A 19,380-nucleotide genomic window follows, 5' to 3' on the forward strand; every position below is an offset into this window, starting at 1 on the left:
TAAAAATAAAAAATAAATAAATAAAAATCTTTAGCCAGGCTTGGTGGCACATGCTTGTAATCCCAGTACTTAGGAGACTGAGACAGGAGGGTCACAGGTTCAGAGTCAGCCTCAGCAAGTTAGCCGGGCTCTCAGCAATCTAGTGAGACCCTGTTTCTCAATAAGAAAAAAAAAAAAGGCTAGTGGTGTAGCTTGGAAGTAGAATGCCTCTGGGTTCAATCTCCAGTATAGACAGATAGATGATAGATAGATAGATAGATAGATAGATAGATAGATAGATAGATAGATATAGGGATATAGATATAGATATGTAGATATGTAGATATATATATGTAGATATGTCTTTGTATAAAAATTCCTTCTTATATACACAAAGTATGCATGCTATAAGACATTTTGTACATATTGATATGTTTTTGGCTTTAAGTTTATAAACTTCCCATGATTCATTCTGTTTCAAGGAAAATGTATAGATCATTAATATTAACTACAAGCTTTCTTTCTACATAGATCCAAGATCACCATAACAAATCTTTTCCAAACAGAGAATTTTTAAAGAAAGATTTCACTATTCATTTGCTTAACCTGAATTTCTTTTAAATTTTTCATAGTAAGCCAAAGACATGTTTTCCTCTTACCATTTGTTCTATTATTATTATTATTATTATTATTATTATTATTTCATCATATCAATAAAAATACAACAGGAAATTAAATCCATGTTACTGTATATACTCATAATAACTGAGGCTGGCACAAATGAGGTAAACAGCCGCTGGGTCAGCTAAAAATCAATAATATTCACAGACATATCACAATGTGAACCAACTCTATATCCCACCTTTCTATTTGAAAATATTATCTTGTCATAATTGGAGTAAGCAGCTATCACAGATGAGAATTGCCAGAAGTTGTCTTTCCCTCTAAGGACCTCCAGCTCTTTTGTTTCATTTCTACCCAGAAAACTAGTTTCACCATGTCACAAAACATTTACCAGATCATGGTTGATTCATTACCAATTTTAATCAGCTAACGATGGGTATATTGTCTCTTTTTTCTCCTCTGCCTATCTTCTTCCCAGGAAGTTCACTTTTTTTTAAAAACAAATAAAATCAATGTGATGTCCATTCTTGTCAGGAATACTAGTTATTTTAAAGGAAGATTTTAATGTAAAGCCTAATAAATAAAATTGATAGTGCAGTGATTGAAAAATCTGAGGCATACAGAGGACAACGAAAGGCCAGTCATTCTACATTTTTCTTGACAGGGTTATTGAGGATTAAATATGATATGTATCTAGAGAACATTAAGCAGGTCAAAGGCTTTGGCCTGCCCAGACTTGTCTCCAAAATTCATTGCAATTCCTGATTATCTAAGAAACAAAGAGCATGTGGCTGCTATATATTACCACGTTTGCTGATGTGGACAAAGCTACAGGAAAGTCCACACAGAACTCCTTCAGAAAGCCCCATTAATCTTTCCAAGAGCACAGGGAAAGATTTCATAGTACAAGGATATCACTGAATTCAGAAACCATGCACTGCAGCTAATTTACTAATAAGCATTAGTAAATTAATATCATGAAGTACTGTCACAAATTACTAATTAACTGGTACTTGTCCAATTAAATGAACAAACTACATCCTGCAAGCGAGTAGCCTTGAGGATTTATGGCAGTGGTGTGTTCGCATGCTAATTTGCCAAATTTCTCTAAGCATCTCTGGGTTCACTATTCACTTTACGTTAATCAGCCAGACCCAATAGTGTTCATATTTTCAGTTCTGTGTATGACCATTGTTTATCTTGACAAGTCTCCTCGCACATTAACAGTGGAGGCAATGAACAAGCTGAAAACGTATAGCCACAGTCTGCATTCTAGATGATGGAGTAGTGCAGCTGACGTGAATGTTTAGCTAGAATGCCACAGGTACTGCACACGAAGGCCATTAAGAGAAAATGTGCAGGACTTTCCTGTCCCATTTCCCATCTCATGACAGAGGCTGATTTCTGATATGGATCAAAATTGCAAGCAGAGGCAATTCTTCTTAAATGAAAATGGACAGAGAGAAAAACACATTACCTTCTCAATGAGGTCTATGCAGGCTTGCAAATCCAGACCAAAGTCAATGGACACCCAGTCAATGCCTTCTTTCCTGTATTCCTCTTGCTCCAGAATAAACATGTGCTGATTGAAAAACTGTTGTAATTTTTCATTGGTAAAATTAATGCAAAGTTGCTCAAGGCTGTTATGCTTCAAAGTTATGAATAGGTGAGAAGAAGATATAAAAATAGATGTTCAGTTGCAAGAACATATGTTAGAAAGAAAATTATAACCGCTATCATATGAGGGCAAATAGAACCAACCAGTAACAAATGCTCAGTTAAATTTTGTAGCTGTGCGTGGTGGCGCAGGCTTGTAATCCCAACACTTGCGGGGCAGAGACAGGATGATTGCGCAGGTTCAAAGCCAGCCGTGCTGGCTTAAGAGACCCTGTTTCCAAATAAATAAATATATAAAAATAGGTCTGGGAGTGTAGCCCAGAGAAGGATTTCCAGGAACCCCAGTACCACAAAAAATTTTTTTGTATTATTTAGATATACCTGAAAACTAAAGATTATTACAATAAAATAACATTTAATAGAATTTTAATTCAAAAATCACAAAAAAAATTTTTTTGCAGTACTGAGGATTGAACTGAGGGACATTCTACCTCCAAAATACACCCCAGCCCTATTTTTTATTCTTTATTTTGAAACAGGGTCTCACTGAGTTGCAAAGGGCCTCACTAAGTAGCTGAGGCTGTATCGAACCACAATCCTCCTGTCTCAACCTTCCAAATGCTGGGATCATAAGCGTGCACCACCACACCAGGCTATTAAAAAAAAAAAACTTTTATTCACCTTTATTTAAGACTCAAGAAATTGTTAACATTAGTCATAGTAATAATAATTATTATTGATGCTAATTGTAGCTCTTTCCCAACGAAGATCGCCTTTAAGGCTTGCACACGGTAATTCTTATCATGCTTTGACCGTATTTTCTCATGTCCAGGTGACATTTTTTTGTCTCCTTTTGAATATACACTGACTTCATTTTTACCATATATACTTACTTCAAGGATTTCAAAACCAGTGATGTCAAGAATGCCAATGAAGAACTGCTTTGACAGCTTAGAATCCAGGACTCGATTGATATGTGCCACCAGCCACTTAAACATCCTTTCATAAATGGACTTGGACAGGGCTCCAACAGCATAGATTACCTAGAAATCACATTGAAAACACTCCTTTATCTGACAGCAGTGCTCATCTTAATTCTGGGCTCTCTCCATCGACAAATATCTTCTACTCAGATCAGGATGTATTTATTGAACTTCTGTGGTTTTAGCATTTTTCCAGATGCAATGAGAGAGAAAAAAGATAGAGAAGAAAGAGAGAAAGAAAAAGAAAGAAAGAAAGAAAGAAAGAAAGAAAGAAAGAAAGAAAGAAAGAAAGAAAGAAGGCACCAAGAAGGGAGATACATGGAGGAAAAGAGAAGGGTAGAAGAATAATGAGCTGCCTGCTGCCGTTCCACCAGGTGAAAGAAATTATATTCCTATTAATAAAGGACTAAATATCTGGGGTAAGGGGTGGTAATGTGCTCTATAGCTTTGCTTTTCAAAGCCAAGAGCAGCAACATCAGTACTGCTGTGAGCTTGTGAAAGATGCAAACACTGACTCAGGCCCAGACCTGTTGAATCAAACTCTAATACTATTCCTAGCTGCTTCCTATGGTCAGAAACCCTCCTTGAGCAAACTTCAATCAGGCTCCTCTGAATGCACCTGTCTCCCATCTGCCTCGTCCAGTTGTTGCAAGAATCCTACTAAGTCACTTCAGGGAGAATCTTGCCACATTTGATTGCCATATTTGATTATGCTCCCCTGTGTCCCTCATTACATATGTAAATTTTTATCCTGCTTTTTAACACTAAACCTGTTAGGAAAGTTCTACAAGAACCCTCCTACTCTTGATGTTTTCTTTTAATAATTTCCCATCCACTGATAACTCCCCGTTTTGTTCTTGGCCTATAAATGAGTCGGAATAATTTTTTCTTAGCACTACACACAAAAAAATTTTGTGTGCTTGTGATACAGGGGATTGAACCCAGAGGTATTCTTCTGCCCATCTATTTTCGTTATAATGAATATATATAAAATTTTAATTATACATATTAATTTAAATAATTTTAAAATAATTTTTGAAGAAAAAAAGACTACTTTTTCTCGCAGGGGACTCCAGCCTTTGCAGGTCCCCTGGCCGAGCTTTTGCTCGAGGTCTGCATGAGATGCTGTAGCATTCTTCCCTTGAGATATACCTCCAGCCTGATTTTATCTATTTGGAAACAGAGTTTTGCTAGATTGATAAGAGTCTCACTACTTACTGAGGGTATCCTCAAACCTATGATCTTTCTGTCACAACCTCCCAAGTACAGGGATTATAGGCATATGCCACCATGCCCAGCCACAACAAACTTTGGTGGATTTTGTTGTTGTTTTTGTTGTTGTTGCTATACTGGGGATCAAACCCAGGAGCATTCTACCTCTAATCTATACCCCTAGTCCCAATTTTTATTCTTTATTTTTGAAACAGGGTCTCACTAAATTGTGGAGGCCCTCACTAAGTAGCTCAGGCTGGCCGCAAACCTGCAATCCTCCTGACTCAGTCTCTCAAGTACTGGGATTACAAGTATGCACCATCATGCTCAGCTCACAACAAAGTTTTAAAAGTACTGGTGCGGTAGATTTGAAATGTGTATTCCCTAGTCTCTGTTCTGTTGTTGATGCATACAATTGTGTAATCATTGGCAAGTGGTCTGCCTTCTATGGGATGGGGCACCTTTATCTTGAATAATGTTCTTGGTTCTTTGCAGCCCCTGCTTCTAACTCTTCACTGTTCTTTATGTGGCCCTCATCTCCCTGAAGGAAGAACTGGCCTTTCAAAGCATCATCCTGGTTCAGATTCCCCTGTTGTCAAAGGGAGGTGCCATGCCCCTTCCCTGGAAGGCTGTGGCAAAGGTTCTCAAGCAATCTACGGGGGTTAAATCTAGTTTCTGTACTTGGATGATACAGATCTTGTTTCCATAATGCAAAAGTGTTGCCTGCTGTACTAGCAGGCTTCTGACAGATTCCAAGTAGGAGTGAATTTCAGCTGAATACTTTCCAAGCCTAGAAACAGAATGTGCCCCAATGGGTAACATGCAAACAGGCCTATCAATGGGTAATATGCAAACAGGCCTATCTCTTTCTTCTTTCTACCCAGGAGAGAGCACAGAGTCAGCTGGTATCTGAATTCTCTCAGCTGGGTGGCATCTTTTTTTTTCTTTCTTTTTTTAGTGTCAAGAGAACACCATGCAAATAAAACACCAGAGAGATTTTCCTTCTCTGTTAACATCAAGGAAAGCACTCTGCCCACAGCAGGCAGCTTAAAGCTTTCAAAAGAACAAGTTCTTTTTACTTTGGGGCTGTTCTTGTTTTCTATTATGCATTATTGTCCTGAAGTAATAAAAGTCTTCTATGAAGTTATGTTTAAAAGAGCTAGGAAATGTATCTACTTAGTCTTGTAAAGTGGAGGTATAGGCTTATCCCCTGATCAAGTTCCACTCAATTTAGTCTACTTCAACATGTGTGGAGCACCTACAGGTGTCGGGGCACTGTGTTAGATGCTGAGGTCAAAAGATGAAATAAACATAGTTCATGCTTAGGTCACAGGGAAGACAACATTGTAAGAGGATTATTTCAGTAGAGTGAACTTCCTATTAAATATACTTTTATACACTTAGTAGAAGTAGAATTATTGGCTTACAGAGTATGCTAAGCTACAATGTTGATTTTGATTAATTGTTTAAATGTTTGAACATAGACATATTCCACACTTCGATGCAACAAGGAAAACAATTCAATAAAGTCAAAATTGACTGTCTTCTATTGCAAACATATATTTGTCTATCTCCTTTTCATACTTAATATATATGTACAGCAATGCAATGTTTAGTATCACCTGAATACCAGCTGTGTCCTTTAGAGTCTAGCTGTATTTCCTTAGCCTCCGTCTCCTCCACTGAGAAAACATTAGTGTTGCTCCCCTGCTTATCTCCAAGTATTTTAAGAATGGAAGGGGTAAATACCTGTGAATACTTTATACATATTACAGATGACGGCGGCAAGGCTATCACTTTACCATACCATTTCCTCTTTCTAGAAAGACTATTTCTCAGTCTCTCCACCACCCAGTAGTAAAGTGGATAATTTGACTAATTTTTACCAATGGAATATGAATGAAAGTGATAGTCTCCTCAACATCAACCAGTGAAGATGGCTCTGCCTCCTCCACAAATTATCTTTCTCTCCTTTCTGGTAACTTTTGAAAGACATATGTTCAAGATGATATAACTACAAAATGGACAAAGGATTTGCAATTTGTAGTCTCCTTAGTTTGAGTAAGAAATATTTTGTTGCCACTGAGATTTGGGTGTGTATGTATTACTACAGCAAGACTTATCCCATACTGACTAATACATATTAGCAGAGGTCAATTGTTTTTGAAATGTTCCTGCATATTTAAATAAAAACTTTGGTTCAGAAAAGAATCATTGGCTTCTCCATCTTGAGACTTAAATTCTGTGATTATGTGATACATGTGAGTTCTGACATCATCTCCATTCTTGTATCAGCTTCCTTTCTTTATGCCATCCACTGGACCAAATGAATAATTAACTGCTCACATCATTCAGATACAGCAGAATATGTGGATGGATAAATAACACAAAATATTAAGAATTCCCAAAAAGTGTTTGATGAGAAACTTCTGGAAATATAGACTTTGAAGAGTTGGTTGTCTTTTAGCTCTATTTCTAATACCATGGGATGTACGCAACTGAGAGAGAATGGTAATTAAATTTTTCTATGTCTTGTCCTCAATATTGTGTCACTAATTTTTGAATTGATGTAGTGATGCTTCTTCTCTTTTCCATATGTTTACACGAAAGCACGCTTTTTTAGTGTTTCTGAACACATGATTTACTTCATTTGCAATCAGGTGGTTGGAACACAACTTTTATTTCAAGGTTGTTGATAGACCACTTCTTTGAGGAAGCTTTCAATCAACTTGACTGGTTTGAACACATAAGGAGCATAGCACCTAATGCCTTGATTTGCTTGGTTGCAAGGACCTATACTCAAGATGAATTTTGTTTCAAAGCAGTATCCCAGTAATTTGGCTTGAGGTTTTTCCTCTCCTCCCTAATAGATGCACGAATTCTCATGCTTCAAACTTGCACAATTTTGTGTGGAACACAGCCCAGAAAAAAAATGAAAATTAGATTGAATAGTAATCTATCCTAGTGTGCTAAAGGAGGAAATATACTGATGTCATAATTTCTCTCCTAGGTGTTGGACTTTAATATATTCCTTTACCACAATTTAAAAAGATTCAATAAAATTTTTCTTAATTAATTTTCAAAATATAAATATATAATCATATTGCCTCACACCCCTGGGTGTATTTACTGCATAAAGGCAAAGCCTCAATATTAGCAGTTCTTAGAGCATTTGTTATTCGATTATTATAACATTCTCCTACATAACCTTCCATCTCTCATAGCTCTTCTTAATTTCCTGACTCTTCAAACACTAATTTTAACATCTGCTTTGAAATCTTTTCTCAACTAATGTGTCACCATATATCTGTTACACTAAATAATTCTACATGTCAAATAGGGAGGGGATGCCAGTTTACCAATTTTATTCATATCAGATATCAATAGCTATAAAAGTTTCTTGGCTGAAAAAACAAAATGTTGATCACAATAAGTGTCTGGTTTGCCTGCATCTGCAAAAGACTCATTGCCTTAGGAAAAACTGTCAAAACATACATTTCAGAATAGAAAGGCTCTTAGTTGAAGAGCAGTTACTGTGTTTTATATCATAAGTAAAAAAAAAACATTTGGAATACTCTTTAAAACAGCTCTCTTTTGCTTTTTTATAGAAGCTCATGTTGCAGACATTCTCAGTGATTGAAAAATATATAAGCACAGGCTGTATACAGTTATTACAAGATTAAAGAATTATAGTGCCCTCAAAATAACCCCTTACCTGCTCCACATTTTGATTTCTGGTAACATATTCATTACCAACTTTGATTCTAGGCTGGATCAAGCCCTTCACCAGCTCAGAGGAGTCAATGCCCATGAGGGAAGCAGCTTTATCAGCACCTGGTTATAAGAAAGGAAGGATGAGAAGGAGGGAGGGAAAGAGTGATGGAAGGAGGAAAACAATATAAAAACTCATTCCATTATGGCCAGAGGACTGAAAGATGAAATGCTTAGATCAACGTAGCAAGATAGATTATAGTTTCAAAATAAATTGCCTGAATCTGAAAAGGGTTAGGGTTGTTTTTTTGCAGATGCAACTTCAAAGTGCATTGAAATGCCATTCTATATCCACTAAAATGTCTATAATTTTTTAAAAAATAGACAATAACAGGTGTGGGTGAAGACGTGGAAAACCTGGAACCCGCATGTATGGCATGGCTACTATAGGAAGCAATTTGGCAGTTATTCAGAAGCTAAACAGTTCCTGTAGGACTCAACAATTTCACTCTTAAGTATATACTCAGAAGAAATAAAAACATATATTTACACAAAAAGTTGTATACAATGTTCCTAGCAGCACTATTTGTCTCTGTTAAAAAATGAAAAGGTCCATCAATGTTTTATTTATTGCTAAATAAACAAACTGTGATATATTAATGCAATGTAATGTATTTGGCCAAAGAAAGAAATGGAGTAATTATATATGTTACAACATGGCTGAAAATTTGAAAACTTTACCCTGAGTGAAAGAAAAACACATATTTTAGAATTTAACTTGTATAAACTGTCCAGAATGAGAAAGTTCACAGAGACAAAAAGTAATTTATGTTTGTAAGGGCTTGAACAGAAAAGAGAATGGGGCATAGTTACCAATTGGTACGGGATTCCTTTAGAGAAGATTAAATATTCTGATGTTAGATAGTGGAGATGGTTACACATTTTGTGAATATACATAAAGACATGGAACTGTGTACTTCCAAAGGTTAATTTTTAAAGTATTTGATTTATAACTTAATTTTAAAAAAATGTTTATTCATAGTTGTCCTCATTTTAAAAAGAATTATTTATCTGAAAGACATGGAAAATCCCATCTTTATTATTTGCACTCTCCCCTTCTACATATACATTTTTTTCAATAAAACAGAAATTTGGGTAGTGGAATTTGATCACTTAAGACAACCACCAATGGACAGCAGTCAAAATACTTGCTTATCCCTTATCAAAAATTCTTTACTCCACAGTGCCCTCTGCTGTCCAACAGGAACACATACACTCCACAAACTAGTTTTAAGAAAAAAATGTTCTAAGGAAAAGTAGAGAGAAGTAAGTATGGTCAGAATAAAACATAAATAGGCCTATATCCCATTAGGAGTTTAAAATGGCAATCACAAAATATAATGCCGTAGGTAAAAAATTATAAACATATTATTTTAAACTGTTGATTATTTCAATTACAAAACAAAATGAATATTCCACTAATCTGAAACCTCTCTGCTATGTCTTTCTTTTTTTTCTTTTTCTTTTTTTTATTTTTTTTTATTTTTAATTGGTGCACTGTATTCATACATCATAGTGGGATACATACTTTTGTAGACATACATGCACACCTTGCCCAGTCAGCCCCCACCCGATCCCCACCCCATTCTCTCCCTATCCCTCCCTCCCATGCTTGGCTTAGTGATTGACATCCAGTATTATAGCAATTTATCAAAAATTAAAAATAATAATCTCACATAACAGTTTCATTTGTCTGATACCAAGCTTTTGATGACTTAAAGATAACATTTCAATATTTCTTTTTGCTTTCTTTCTTACCAGAGAATCTATTTTTTCTATTTTTTAGGTGAAACTATCATATATTTATATATTTATTTTTCAGAAAAAAAATCTATCCTAATATGGAATATGGACTCTAGGTACCCACAACGATCTTGAAAAAGAACAAAGCTAGAAGATGTATATTTTCTGATTTCAAACCATATAAAGCTACAATAATTGAAACAGTGTAGTACTATTCTAAAGGCAGATATATAAACCATTGGAGTTAAATACAAGCCTAGAGCTAAATTCTTCCCTATATTGTCAAGTTATTTTTGACAAGGTTTCCACGAACATTTGGTGGAGGAAATAATAATCTTTTAACTAAATATTGTTGAAAAATAATAATTACATGGAAAAGAATAAAATTGGACCCTTACCTAATCCCATATACAAATATTAACTCAAAATAGATAAAAGACCTAAATATAAATCTTAAGACTATAAACTTTTAGGAGAAAATCTGGGTCATAAAACCTCACAAGATTGAAATTGGCAGTGATTTCTTGGTTATGATTTCAATGGCACAGGCAACAGAAGAGTATACAAACTCCCTAAAAAATAAAAAACATATTGTATATCCAAAGACAATGTAAACAGAGTTAACAGTTACTAATAGAATGGGATAAAATATTTCCAAATGCTATATCTGAAGGTATATTAATATTCCAACTAGAAATCCTAAAAATTAACAACAATAAAGGCAAACAATACCATTTAGAGATAGGTAAAAGACTAACATAAATAATGAATCTCCACAGATAACCAATCTTAATTGTCTGTTGGATGGAAACTCTTGTTTCTCTGGTTCTGGTGTGTGTTACCTATTTATTCTTTATAGTTAATCTCTTTGAGTATTTTCTCTAGTGCTGGTTTTGAAGACATAAATTCCTTCAGTTTCTGTTTGTCATGGAAGCTTCTTATTTCTCCATCTAATTTGATAGAAAGTTTTGCTGGGTAGGAAATTTTTGGCTGGAAGTTGTTTTCTTTCAAAATTGGGAATATGTTACTCCAAGCCCTTCTGGCTCTCATAACTTGGTTTGGGAAGTCTGGAGTGATTCTAATTGGTTTGCCTCTGAATGTCACTTGGCCCTTTGTTTTTGTTGCCTTTAAGATTCTCTGCTTGGCTTCCACATTGGTCATTTTGACAATTATGTGGCGTGGGGATCCTCTTCTCCGATCCTGTCTAAAGGGAGTTCTATACGTTTCCTGGACCTGCGTATCGACCTCTTGCTCCATGTCTGGAAAATTTTCTGCTATTACTTCCTTGAAGAGATTGTTGATCCCTTTGGTTTCACTTTCTTTTCCCTCCTCTATTCCAATTATTCTTAGGTTAGCTCTCTTAAAATGGGCCCATATTTCTTCAATATCAGATTCCTGCTGTCGGATATTTTTTTCTAGATCAGAAACTATGCGTTCATTTTTGGATTGCTCATCTTCTAAGAGTGAGATTCTGTTCTCCATGTGTTCTAATCGGTTGTTTGTGCTTTGAATTGAGGCCTTTACTTCATTAATTGCATCCTTTATCTCTTTTTGGCTCTCTCTGACTTCTTTTCGAAGCACCTCTATTATTTCTACAGTTATTTTCCTGATTTGATCTTCTAGAAATCTCTGATTTTCTGTTTTATCAGGTTCTGATGTTGTGGGGTTGTGAGCATTCATTGCTCCAGTATTATTCCTCTTTCCCATGATTTCGGGAGTTTGTGCCTTCTCTGGGTTCTTCCCTTGGGTCACTATGACTTCACTTAAGGTGCTCTGGATCACGAGTCAGTAGTATCTCAGACCCCACTACTCCTTTACTGGGTTGTATCACAGAGTCTCCGACCCAGAGAGTCGATAGAGGCTGCTTTAGACTGTGGGGGGTGCCAGGTTGCACGTTCTCCTATGGTGTGATATCACTGCCACCGCCCCTCTCCCACTGGGTCAAGTTCCAGTGAGTACAGTACTGGGATTTCTCCACTGTGGCCCGCAATTTGACTCACTGTTCTTGAATACGCAGATGTAGCTGTACTGAATTTTGTGAATTCGGTGCTGTTGCCGCCGGTGGCAATATGGCGCCGCTGCTACGCCCTCGGCTATGGGGCTGGCGTTTTTTTTTTTCTTGGTTTTGATTTCCACTCTGAATCCCTGCAGCGTGTGCTGAGCTCAGCCACTGGGAGCTTTAGATGCCCTCTGCGCCGAGAACTCTCGCCTGGCTGTTCCGCAGCGGCTCCCCTCGGCTTGCTGTGGCCGTCCCGTAAATTCGCTGGTGCCGCCGGCAGTATGGCACTGCTGCCGCGTCCTCGGGCATGAAGCCATGTCCTCGGACGTGAGGATCTCCTCTGTGGCTCTGTTCTCAGTCCGCTTTCTCTCTGGAGCCTGGTGATTTCTTTTGTTTCTCTGGTGATGTTGTTTTCTGGCTTTGAAAGGAGCTGATTTTGTAGTAATGGAGATTTGTTGTTAGCAGGGCTCTTAAGCCCCGCTTTTCTCGGTCGCCATCTTCCCGGAAGTCTTTTTTTTTTTTTTGGTGGTACTGGGGGTGGAACCCAGAGGCTTTCTACCTCCGGGATATACTCCCAGACCTTTTTTTATGGAAACAGGGTCTCACTAAGTTGCTGAAAGCCTCACTAAGTAGCTTCGAACCTGTGCGATCCTCCTGTCTCAGCCTCCCAAGCGCGGGGATTACAAGGGTGTGCTACCACACCCGACTTTGTCCTTCATTTTAAATGAATTCTGAAATACAGTAGTATAACTGATGTAATAATTCTGTAGATTTTTTACAAAAGAAGATGATACAATCTTTCTTCACACACACACACACACACACACACACACACACACACTCCACACTCACAAGTACAACATTTTCTGAACAATAATTGCAGAGGAAATAAAGTAAAAGAAATTAGAAAATTAAATAGCATTTGTATTAGCAATACCAATTTCCTTTTAGTGGGCCTTTAAATTTCCACAGAGGCTCAAAAAGTTTTAAATGTTTAAATTGCTTAATAACTAAAATCAATATGTATTGTACATACATTTCTATAAGCTACCTACCTACTTTATGTTAATTAATTTCCAGTGGTAATTGGCTTGGGTACTTGGTTGCTTATGAAACCTTTCAAAATGCATAGCTTGTTTGAGAAAATAAATGGAAAATAGAAAATGAAATAAACTTGCTCATCATATGATGAGCTGATCCTGCTAAGAGTACCAGGTTTGAAGACAAACACCTAACTACTTCAAGATGATAACTCAATGGGTCAGAATTATGGGTACTCAGCACTAGAGGAGATTTAGAGTACTTCTAACCTATGTGAAACTATTTAACAGAGAAAGAGAAAAGCAACATGCCTGGTCATTCTAAGTGGAGACAAATAGTAACAAAGGGTGTAAAATATCAGCAACTCCAGTGTGTCTGTTCAAAAGAAACAAGAGCTTGGTTTTCAATTCTTTGAAAGCATTCAGATGGATAATAAAAGTAATAACAGTCTAAAGAATATAGTTCCCTATATCAAGAGACTTCATACATCTCTTTTCAAGTATTAAGGACAGAACTTTTTCTTTTTTTGTGGTAGTAGGGATAAAACCCAGGGGCATTCTACCTCTGAGCTACACTTGCAGCCCTATATTTTATTATTTTGAAACAGGGTCTCACTGAGTTGCAAAGGGCCTCACTAAGTAGCTGAAGCTGGCCGTGAACCCGGATTCTCCTGTCTCAGTCTCTCAAATTCTGGGATTATAAAAGTGTACCACCACACCCAGCTCAGAAATTTAAGTTTATTTTTATCCACAAACAAAGAAAACCCAAATTCTCTGAACAGTGTCTTGTCTTAAGCTTTAACAGAAGTAGCACCCAACTGTTACAGGATAGTTTCTCACCAACTCTAGAGAGCAGAGTATCTAAAGATAGTACTCATGTGCCTTGGATTCATCCCAGAAGTTCATACTATATATTACATAGGTACTCTGTATTTGAGGGGCATAATGCAATAGTAGTCATGACTGGTCAAAAAAATAATTATTTAATTTGTACCAAATGTTTACAACTGTACAACAGAAATGAAAACCTATGAATGAAAACCTTTATTCAACCCATGAATAAAGGTCCATCTGACCTTTATAAAATCCTACTGTAAACATAGCAATGTCTGAAAAAACATTTTCATTGTGTTCCCATGGCGACTTTATGAGAATCCTACCAATAAGGATCAATTCCCCAGTTTTTAACTAGCCAGTATGATCTTACCTACCCAGGATGTAGGTAAGATCAAATGTTAATCTGTAAAATGGAGAGTTAATAAAGGATCTAAAAACAAAGCTTACCAAAATAGGTTATGATATAAACCTCTCTAGGTTTATCATTTTACTCAGGCAATTCTGATACCCAAAAAAGTTTTAGAACAAAGTCCTTATTACAAGAGGTCTTCAACCTTATCTGCATTCTGCGACCACCTGACAAATTATAAAAACAAATGCTGATGCCTGCTTTTCATTCCCAGAAATCGGTATGGGGGGGGGGGCTGATTAGGGCCTGAATTTCAGAGATTTAAAAGTTTCTCAGATGATTCTGAGTGTGCAGCCAAGTTTACAAACTCTCTTCTAGAGAATGGTAGCCAGAGTTGGTAGATACATTGAGAAGTCGAGAAAATGGAGAGAATAAAGTACAACTTCACCTGAAAGCAAAAATGCAGCAGAGAAATTTAAAATATGTATATATATATATTTCCAACTTTATAATTCTACCCCAGGGGAGACCTTTCTGCAAATAACCAGATATAAAGGAGAGAAACAACCTATTTTATTAAAAATAGGTCAATCTGAAGAGTGGTTAGGAGGAACATTAAGTCTTTCATGGAGGGTTAATGATCTCTGAGTTGTTCACATTCATAAATTTATTGAACAAAGTTTACTGAGCGTTTGCAACATGCAAAACCTGGTGCTAGATACTGTAGCAAGAACATAAAAGGGTAAGACAATATTCCCCAGGATCAAGGAGGTTATTATCCACGAGAACAAATAAAGCACAGGCATAAATCGCATGCCAGTGAAACAACTACACAAGAGACATAGAAATCAAGTGTCATGGTAATACACAATGTGGAAAGACCCCTCCTAGAAGGCATGACCAGGGAAGGTTCCAAAAAGAAGCAACAGTTGATCTGAGACTGAAGAGATGAGAAAATGTGCTGGAAAATAATTTCCAAGACAGAAAAAAGCATGACTTAAAGCTACATAGCAATAAGTTCAAGGTATGATAAAAGAGAAGGTCAAATTGGACCATGATAAACTGAGAAAATCCAGTGATTTCTGGTTGTGTAAGACACCTGAAGCCACTTCAAGATATTAGTTAAATAATGGAGGAAATGTTAAAGGAACTTTGAGCAGCTAAATGGCAAATTTAGAGTTATATTTCAGGATAAGTGCACAAGACAGACCAGTGTGAGAACAGTTTAAAATAAAGAGACTGTGGGTGTATTCATTCGAGTCACCCCTCCATGCCAGTCTGGCATGGAACTGTACCTATCCTCTGTATTTCTATCTTTTAATAAACTTCTTTGAATCTTCAAAAAATAAATAAAAATAAAGAGACTGTGAACCTATTGCAGGATGCCAAAGTGCAAGATGTTGATAGTCTGAACAAGTACAGAAAAAGGAAATAAGAGAGACCAAGAAGCATGAATAACACATTTCCCATCCATGAGGTATAGACAAAGCAGTATTCTAAATATAAACAGAAAGCCAATAGAAAGATAACACTTGGAGGAGAATATGATGTCCTGAGTTAAGCCATCCAGAGTTTAGTATACTAGAGAATATGCAGTAGAAACTTATAATTGTGCAGTTGGAAGTCAAAAAAGAGGTAAAAGCTAGGAGGCCCCTTTAGGTTTAGGTACATTCCCCCTTCCACTCACTTCTTTATCTGTCCGGCTCCTTCATTCCTTTCTCAATGATGTAGTCTGAAAATTTACCAAAGCTTACTATATTAAGATCCCTTAGAAATCAATAAGAAAAATTCAGCATCTTAATTTTTTAATATTTTTTGGTGGTACTGGGGTTCCTAGAAACCCTTCTACCTCCAGGCTACACTCCCAGACCTATTTTTATATACTTTTTTTTTAAATTTGGAAACAGGGTCTCTTAAGCCAGCGAGGCTGGCTTTGAACCTGCGCGATCCGCCTGTCTTCTGCCTCCCAAGCGTGGGGATTACAAGCGTGCGCCATCACGCCCGGCTTAGCATCTTAATTTTTAAATGTGTTAAAGACAGAAATATAATATCATAAAGAAATAATACAAATAGATAATATAAAAATTACAGTTAAATATAAAACAAAAAAGGTTTTACCATAGAAAAAGGTTTTACCATAGAAAAATTAGAGCTACCAATAATGAGAAGCTAATAAAAAACATCACTTTTTGTGATGCTGTTAGAAATTTGATGAAGCTGCCGGGTGTGGTGGCACATGCTTGTAATCCCAGCATTCAGGAGGCGGAGACCAGAGGACCACAGTTCACAGACAGCCTCAGCTACTTAGCTGAGCAACTCAGTGAGAACCTGTTTAAAAAAATAGAAAGACTAAAAAATAGGGCTGGAAGTGTAGCTCTGAAGCAGAATGCCCCTGGGTTCTATCCCCAGTACAGCCAGAAAGAAAGAAAGAAAGAAAGAAAGAAAGAAAGAAAGAAAGAAAGAAAGAAGTTTGTTGAAACATATGACAATTTTTGAAAGAAACTTACTTCTGGAAGTTTATCCTAAGAAATTATATATATATATATATATATATATATATATATATATATATATGTAATAATGTAATATGTGCCCTATATATTATATATCATATTATGTTATAATAAATATCTTTTATTTACCAAAAATTTGTTAATAATAGTAAGAATATAGAATAAGATATTTGTTGCATCCATACCACTGAATACTTTTTAATCATTTAAATTATATTGCAGAAAAGATTAAATAAACACATAAATTAATTAAAAGATCCAGTAGAAAGCAACATGTAGTGATCATGTATTTATTTATTTATTTATTTATTTATTTATTTATGCGGGTCTGGAGATTAAACCCAGGGGCATTTGACCTCTGAGCCACCCCCCCATCCTATTTTTTTATTCTTTATTTTGAAACAGGGTGTAAGTTGCAGAGGGCCTCACTAAGTAGCTGAGGCTGTCTGTGAACCGCAGTCCTCCAATCTCAGCCTCCCGAATGGTGCCAAGCTGTTTTTATTTTAAAAAGCTACAAGTGCATATTCAAACAGAAAAAGACATGAGCAATATGTCCGTCCTATGGCATACAGTGAGTAGATGTCTCTGAGTAGGTGAGATTCATTTAATAAATAATTATCTATTATTATGTGCCAAAAGTATTTTAAAAAACTGGGGATCTATTAGTAATAAATTAGGTCCCTGCTCTAAGGAGCTTACATCTGGTGGGAATTGATGAGGGAGGAAGTGCATAGTTAGTGAATAAACACAGCTGTGTAAATCATAAGGAAAGGTATTCTTAGGGGAGTATGTTCGAAAGGTGGTGGTGATAACCAGGTGTGGTGTAGGGCACTTATAATCCCAGTACTTAAGAGGCTGAGACAGGAGGATCACATTTTGTGGCCAGCCTCAGCAACTTACTGAGGCCCTCCACAACTTAGTGAGATCCTGTTTCAAAATAAAGAATAAAAATTAGGTCTGGGGATGAACTTGGAGGTAGAATGCCCCTGGGTTCAATCTCCAGTACAATAAAAAAAAAAAAAAAAGAAAGGAAGGAAGGAAGGAAGGAAGGAAGGAAGGAAGGAAGGTAGGTGGTGGTCAGAGAAAGCCTTCCTGGTGAGGTAATATCCAAGAAGCCACCTTTATAAAGCGAGGGAACAGGCCAACAGGAGACCTAGGAAAAGAATTCCAGGTAGAAACAGCAGTTAGAGAAAAAGTCCTGCAACAGCTGTGCTCACATGCTCTCTAGTGAGCTGGCGCGGCACACACCTGCAATCCTAGTACTTGGGAGCAGGAAGATTGCAGGGTTGAGGACAGCTTCAGCAATGTAGCAATACTCTATACAACCTACAGAGACCCTGTTTCAAAACAAAAACTAGTAAAAGGGCAAGAGGTATAGCACAAAAGTAAAATACACCTGAGTTCAGTCTCCAGTTCCACACACACAAAAAAAGAGCCAAGTGGTAGGTGGAGCTGAGTGTAGAGTGTGAGAGAAGAGGAACGAACTGAAAATGAGCTTGAGAGAGATGTGGAGAGTATCACAGAGGATGAAGAGGCCAGTAGGAGAAATGGGGTTATATTTAGGGTGAGAGGAGCCACTGTTGGGTGCAGAGCAGAGGAGGAACATGGACTGATTTGCACCAAAAATAGATGCTGACTCCTGTGTACAGAAGAACCTACTACAGGCAGGGATGGAGGCAGGAAGACCAGTAACGAGGCTGTTGTCACAACGTGGCAATAAAGCGTGGCTCAGGCTGGTGTTGGCAGTGGACATGGTCATGGAGTGAAGTTGAGAGATTTTGATACATTGCAAAGGTAAAAACAGTAAGACAGGAGTAGAGGATGGCTCTAAAATTCAAGTCTGGGCCCCTGAGAAATCCAGCTGATACTAAGAATACTGAGAAATGAAGAGCTGGCAGCAAGGGTGGTGTGGGATAAAGAATTTGTCCATGTAAATATATATATGGAATAGAGATGGTCACCTAAGAAATGAGTTTAGAAATTGAAAAGGTCCAAGGGCTGTGCCTTGTAGCCTACAGCAGGTAGAAAAAGAAAAAGTGAGGACATCTGGCAGATAATCCAAGAAGGATTCACCAGGGAGATTGGACTAGATCACAGACTTTATTTCCTTATCATTGTCTTCTGATTTATTAATACATATGCCTTGCTTTTATAATAAGAACAAATTTCAAAAAGCTTTTTGGCTCAGGGCATAATGGCACATGCCAATGATCCTATTACTTGGAAAGCTGAGGCAAGGAAATCACTTGAGCCCATTAGTTTGAGACCAGCAAGGGCAACACAGAGAGATTACATCTTATAAATAAGCAAACAAGAAAACAAAGAACAGCAAAAAAAAAAAAAGAACTCTTAAGCCTGACATGGTTGCACACCTTTAATTCCAGTACTTGGGAGACTGAGACAAGAGGATCGCAGGTTCAAAGCCAGCAAATTTAAAAATGAAAAATCAAAAGAGCCAGGAGTGCTTCTCAATGATAGGATGCCCTGGGTTCAATCTACCCAGTACAAGGAGAGGGAGAGGGAGAGGAAGAGGGGGAGGAAGGGGGGGAGAAGAGAGAGGAGGAGGAGGAGGAGGAGGAGGAGGAGGAGGAAGAGGAGAAAGATTACATGATCTTCATGCTTCTTTTAACCTCCTGACCACTCTATCTACAAACAACACCACCACAACAACCCTATTACTCTCTATGCTTTTACTCTTCTTTGTTTTCTTTTT

The 19,380-nt window shown here is 37.1% G+C and overlaps 1 protein-coding gene across 1 annotated transcript in view; it reads right to left on the bottom strand.

Annotated features, from left to right (window-relative positions):
• The window catches only part of LOC308263160 (myosin-15-like), a gene marked incomplete at its 5' end in the record, with an annotated part of 185,662 nt that overhangs the window by 135,919 nt on the left and 30,363 nt on the right, over positions 1-19,380 (bottom strand). Inside the window, 3 exons of the mRNA XM_080696037.1 lie at positions 2,081-2,251; positions 3,114-3,263; positions 8,131-8,249. Of these exons, the coding sequence (XP_080552163.1) occupies positions 2,081-2,251; positions 3,114-3,263; positions 8,131-8,249 (440 nt within the window). The remainder of the gene's footprint in view (positions 1-2,080; positions 2,252-3,113; positions 3,264-8,130; positions 8,250-19,380) is intronic.

Source organism: Muscardinus avellanarius (genome assembly GCF_963383645.1).
Source record: "Muscardinus avellanarius genome assembly, chromosome: 5".
In the NCBI taxonomy this organism is placed as follows: domain Eukaryota; kingdom Metazoa; phylum Chordata; class Mammalia; order Rodentia; family Gliridae; genus Muscardinus; species Muscardinus avellanarius.